The 5,901-nt window shown below is 48.3% G+C and overlaps 1 protein-coding gene across 1 annotated transcript; it reads left to right on the forward strand.

Moving 5' to 3' along the window:
- The first annotated feature begins 1,623 nt into the window (after positions 1 to 1,623).
- On the forward strand, positions 1,624 to 4,913 carry LOC115076814 (forkhead box protein L2-like). The gene is made up of 2 exons (XM_029578732.1): positions 1,624 to 1,718; positions 3,539 to 4,913. The coding sequence occupies exon 2, from the start codon at positions 3,596 to 3,598 to the stop codon at positions 4,157 to 4,159; it is 564 nt and encodes a 187-aa protein (XP_029434592.1). The 5' UTR covers positions 1,624 to 1,718; positions 3,539 to 3,595; the 3' UTR covers positions 4,160 to 4,913.
- Positions 4,914 to 5,901: the final 988 nt, after the last annotated feature.

Here is a 5,901-nt window from a genome sequence, read left to right on the forward strand (position 1 = left end):
TTTTGCTTCCCTACCAGCAGCTAGAGGCAGACAAAAAAGTTTCAGGCACTGCTACATAATAGAGTGCTACCTGCAGTCCCTCAATATTTCTGTCTCCAGCAGATGGCAGAGGTGCAAACCGGCAGTCTGATACAAATTTAAAGTTAGAGTTTGGAAAGAAGACAGGAATTTAGAGGACTAGATGCTCCCTGAGTGTTAGGCACCTTCATGGGCCATACCTCAGGTACGGCTGGGTGACTTTGTGAGACTGGAAGATTGGGCATCCAAATGGAAGATGAAATTTAACATGGACAAGTGCAAGGTGATGCATATAGGGAAAAAATAACCCTTGCTGTAATTACACAATGTTAGGTTCCACATTAGGAATTACCTCCCAGGAAAGAGATCTAGGCGTCATAGTGGATAATACATTGAAATCGTGGGGTCAGTGTGCTGCGGCAGTCAAAAAAAGCAAACAGAATGTTAGGAATTATTAGGAAGGGAAGGGTGAATAAAACGGAAAATGTCATAATGCCTCTGTATCGCTCCATGGTGAGACCGCACCTTGAATACTGTGTACAATTCTGGCTGCCGCATCTCAAAAAAGATATAGTTGTGATGGAGAAGGTACAGAGAAGGGCAACCAAAATGATAAAGGGGATGGAACAGCTCCCCTATGAGGAAAGGCTGAAGAGGTTAGGGCTGTTCAGCTTGGAGAAGAGACTGCTGAGGGGGGATATGATAGAGATGTTTAAAATCATGAAAGGACTTGAACGGGTAGATGTGAATCAGTTGTTTACTCTCTGTTAACACAAGGACTAGGTGGCTCTCAGAGAAGTTAGAAAGTAGCTCAATTAAAACAAATCTGAGAATAGTTAAGCTCTGGAATTCATTGCCAGAGGCTGTAGTTATGGCAGTTAGTGTAGCTGGGCTTAAAAAAGGTTTGGATAAGTTTCTAGAGAAAAATTTATAAATTGCTATTAATAAGGAATAGTAGCTTGGGCTCTATTCATTTAATGTTTGGGTACTTGCCATCTACTTATTATCTGGATTGGTGACTGTTGGAAAGAGGATACTGGGCTTGGTGGACCCTTGGTCTGGCCCAGTGTGGTGTTTCTTATGTTCTTATGGGTTATTTTTCCCTCTATGTATCACCTTGCCCTTGTCCACATTATATTTCCTCTGCCCTATCTTTCAGTCCTGCAAGGTTCTCCTGCCATTTATCACAATCTGCTCTTGCTCTAGCTCTTCTGAATAATGGTCTGCCCTCTGCAAGCCTCATGCATGAGCAGGTAGAGAGGGGGGGGGGGTGGATGATGGAACAGGTGCACCGCAGGCTCAGGGAGCTAGGTAAGGGGCTGATCTGTAGACCGGGCAAGTTCACGAGGGACGCACCGGCTCTGCCTTCCTCCTCTGCCCGCGGCTCGGTGCACGCTCGCCAGGAGCTGGCGGCAAGTGGCCACAACAATAAAGGGGTTGACAGGTGCAAAAGGGTGAAGAACGGGTCAGGACCGGACGCTGACCCCAAAGTAACCTTTCAGTCTCCAGCCCCTAGGGCAGGGTGGAATCTTTGCTGCGTGGGCGTGGCCTGGGCGGTTCTCACAGAGCGATTTGCAGCGCCCCACCCCTTGATGACGTTCTTCTTTTACCAACCAATCCTGTGGGGGGGTGGGGGAGGAGTTTCTCTGTATGTGCGATTAGCCTGGAGAGGGGCTGCGTGGGCACCGTGCAGGGAGCTGGTGAGTGTAAGGGCGAGCAGGAGCCGTGTGATAAATGCCAGCTCAGAGACTGAGGGCACCCGCTGAGTGAGCACAGCAGAAGCAGCAGCACGAGAGGAGGGCATGTGTGTGTCACATAATAAGAGTGACTGTGCATGAGAGTATGTCAGCCTACATCACAGGGTGAGAGCGGCTGCACGTGTGTGTGTGTGTCAGAGGAAGAATACATGTTTATGTCAGTGTGTCTGTCAGAGAGGAAAAGTAACAGAATGTGTGTGTGTCACAGGGTGAGAGTGACTGCACGTGTGTGTGTCAGAGGAAGAATACATGTTTATGTCAGTGTGTCTGTCAGAGAGGAAAAGTAACAGAATGTGTGTGTGTCACAGGGTGAGAGTGACTGCACGTGTGTGTGTCAGAGGAAGAATACATGTTTATGTCAGTGTGTCTGTCAGAGGAAAAGTAACAGAATGTGTGTGTGTCACAGGGTGAGAGTGACTGCACGTGTGTGTGTCAGAGGAAGAATACATGTTTATGTCAGTGTGTCTGTCAGAGAGGAAAAGTAACAGAATGTGTGTGTGTCACAGGGTGAGAGTGACTGCACGTGTGTGTGTGTGTGTGTCAGAGGAAGAATACATGTTTATGTCAGTGTGTCTGTCAGAGAGGAAAAGTAACAGAATGTGTGTGTGTCACAGGGTGAGAGTGACTGCACGTGTGTGTGTCAGAGGAAGAATACATGTTTATGTCAGTGTGTCTGTCAGAGGAAAAGTAACAGAATGTGTGTGTGTCACAGGGTGAGAGTGACTGCACGTGTGTGTGTGTGTGTGTCAGAGGAAGAATACATGTTTATGTCAGTGTGTCTGTCAGAGAGGAAAAGTAACAGAATGTGTGTGTGTCACAGGGTGAGAGTGACTGCACGTGTGTGTGTCAGAGGAAGAATACATGTTTATGTCAGTGTGTCTGTCAGAGAGGAAAAGTAACAGAATGTGTGTGTGTGTGTGTCACAGGGTGAGAGTGACTGCACGTGTGTGTGTCAGAGGAAGAATACATGTTTATGTCAGTGTGTCTGTCAGAGGAAAAGTAACAGAATGTGTGTGTGTGTGTCACAGGGTGAGAGTGACTGCACGTGTGTGTGTCAGAGGAAGAATACATGTTTATGTCAGTGTGTCTGTCAGAGGAAAAGTAACAGAATGTGTGTGTGTGTGTCACAGGGTGAGAGTGACTGCACGTGTGTGTGTCAGAGGAAGAATACATGTTTATGTCAGTGTGTCTGTCAGAGAGGAAAAGTAACAGAATGCGTGTGTGTCACAGAGTGAGAGTGACTGTGCATGTGAGTATGTCAGCCTACATCACAGGGTGAGAGCGACTGCACGTGTGTGTGTGTGTCAGAGAGTGAGAATGATTATGTATGTCAGTGTGTCTGTCAGAATGAGAGTGACTGTGTGTGTCAGTGCGTCTGTGTCACAGTGTGTGTGTGTGTGTCAGAGAGTGAGAATGATTATGTATGTCAGTGTGTCTGTCAGAATGAGAGTGACTGTGTGTGTCAGTGCGTCTGTGTCACAGTGTGTGTGTGTGTGTCAGAGAGTGAGAATGATTATGTATGTTATCAGCAGAGTGGATAAGTTTTCCATTCTGTTCGCCCAGAGATGAGTGGGGGATAGAGCTCCGTCACTCACTAACTCTCTGACATAGACACATCTGATATGCACCCACACTCAGTCATTCTCACCCAGTGACTGACTTATACCCTCCACCCATCAAAGTTATCCACTCTGCTGAGTCTCATGGTTCTGGCTGCTTTTTCGCAGCGTTTCATGGTGAATCTTATGACTTTCATTTCCTAGGAGTTGGCGGCACCGTGCGTCAGGGAAGCGGCTGGAGAGCTGCAGAGTGGAGGAAGGATGTGCGCTGCCCACGCTCTCGAGCCCGCCGGGGGCAGCTCTCCCTCCAGCACTGCTGATCCTGGGCTGAAGCCGCCCTACTCCTACGTGGCACTGATTGTGATGGCCATCCAGGAAAGCCCAGAGCAGCGCCTGCCCCTGCGTGGCATCTACGAGTCCATCACGCGCCGCTTCCCCTATTACCAAGGCTGCCATAAGGGCTGGCAGAACAGCATCCGCCACAACCTCAGCCTCAACCAGTGCTTCATCAAGGTGGCACGGGCCGGCAGGAAGGGCAACTTCTGGGCGCTCGACCCGGCCTTCCACGATATGTTCGAGGAAGGAAACTACCGCCGCCGCCGGCGGGTGAAGCAGCCGCTTGGTCCTGCCCCCGCCGGCCCGGCCGAGCCCGGATACTACGTGCACCCGAGCCCTGCCTGTGCTTACCACTTCCTCCCAGGCCCGGGCTGGGCCCCACCATGCAGCTCCCTGGCCAGCCTGGCACAGCCACACTATGTCGGGCCATCCTACGGAGCCTGCCCCCCGCTGCTGAGCCCGGCAGAACCGCCCCTGCTGCATTACTAGCAGTGCAGTGGGCTTGGCTCCCAAAGTCTGAGATTCAGGCTTAGATGGAGCCGTTTCCAAAATGCTCGACGGATGATTGCCCCGGACTTTGCTTTGCAAACGTCTGGTACAAGGTTGAGCTCCTTGCTGCAGATTTCTGCATCTGTTCATATGGAAGTTACTGGGTAATGGGATGATCGCCAGAGAATGAACTCTTACCTCCTCCCCTTAAAAATATCATTTCATATTGGGAAGTTTATGTGAAATGATCAAACTTATGGAAGAGAGAAACCTCTGCGCGCTCTGCGGCCTTTGCATTCATTTTGTTCATATATTTTTTACAAAAACAAAATTCTACATTTTGAAAGTTGAAAGTATAAATTTCCTTAAGTGAAATGTTAATTAATTTCTGGTTCACTTTTTAAATGGATCTGTGCTTGCATTTAACAAGATTATTTGTGGCAGAATGTTTAAGAGCTCAAATAATTTTTCCAGAAGAAAAAATGTAACATCCAAATAAAAGGAAAGAGATGCATTTATGGTTTTACACAGAGTTATTAAAAGTTGTGAGTGCACCAGGACTCTGAGGAACAACCTTCTCTTATGATATCATTCAAATGAATGGATACCAGAGGCGGCTTCCAACTCAGAAGAACAAAAGCACCAGCACATTTCTTTCTACCCAAGTTCAGATTTCTCAGCAATGTTTTGTGTTCTAGGCCTAGCACGTTCTTGTAGTTTTCACTTGGCTGAATAAAATGTTTGTTTAATCAAGGATCAACAGAAATTTACAGACTTTTTAATGATGGTGTTGGTTTAGAAAATTGTAATTCTATAGAGAATAACCAAAAACACAAATCCACTGGATGTAGAGGATGCATTCTCTCCACTTCACATTTTAGATTGTTTTAAACTTTACCTTTCACCATCAGAATTTTAATTATGTCATTAGATTTGAAAGCTTCTTCAAAGCACAGTACCTATTTCTGCATATACACCCAAGTAATCCTAAACCTTTGTACCTGGGCTGTGAGTGTGTGTATGAAGCTTGCACTGCTGCTGCCTGTGCTGTACCTGGTCTATGGTGGGCAGTGTGTGCATGAAGCTTGCACTGCTGCTGCCTGTGCTGTACCTGGTCTATGGTGGGCAGTGTGTGTATGAAGCTTGCACTGCTGCTGCCTGTGCTGTATCTGGTCTATGGTGGGCAGTGTGTGCATGAAGCTTGCACTGCTGCTGCCTGTGCTGTACCTGGTCTATGGTGGGCAGTGTGTGTATGAAGCTTGCACTGATGCTGCCTGTGCTGTACCTGGTCTATGGTGGGCAGTGTGTGTGTGAAGCTTGCACTGCTGCTGCCTGTGCTGTACCTGGTCTATGGTGGGCAATGTGTATGTGAAGCTTGCACTGCTGCTGCCTGTGCTGTACCTGGTCTATGGTGGGCAGTGTGTGTGTGTGAAGCTGGCACTGGTGCTGCCTGTGCTGTACCTGTTCTATGGTGGGCAATGTGTATGTGAAGCTTGCACTGCTGCTGCCTGTGCTGTACCTGGTCTATGGTGGGCAGTGTGTGTGTGTGAAGCTGGCACTGGTGCTGCCTGTGCTGTACCTGGTCTATGGTGGGCAGTGTGTGTGTGTGTGTGTGTGAAGCTGGCACTTCTGCTGCCTGTGCTGTATCTGGTCTATGGTGGGCAGTGTGTGTATGAAGCTTGCACTGATGCTGCCTGTGCTGTACCTGGTCTATGGTGGGCAGTGTGTGTGTGAAGCTTGCA

Source organism: Rhinatrema bivittatum, chromosome 15, assembly GCF_901001135.1.
Source record: "Rhinatrema bivittatum chromosome 15, aRhiBiv1.1, whole genome shotgun sequence".
In the NCBI taxonomy this organism is placed as follows: Eukaryota; Metazoa; Chordata; class Amphibia; order Gymnophiona; family Rhinatrematidae; genus Rhinatrema; species Rhinatrema bivittatum.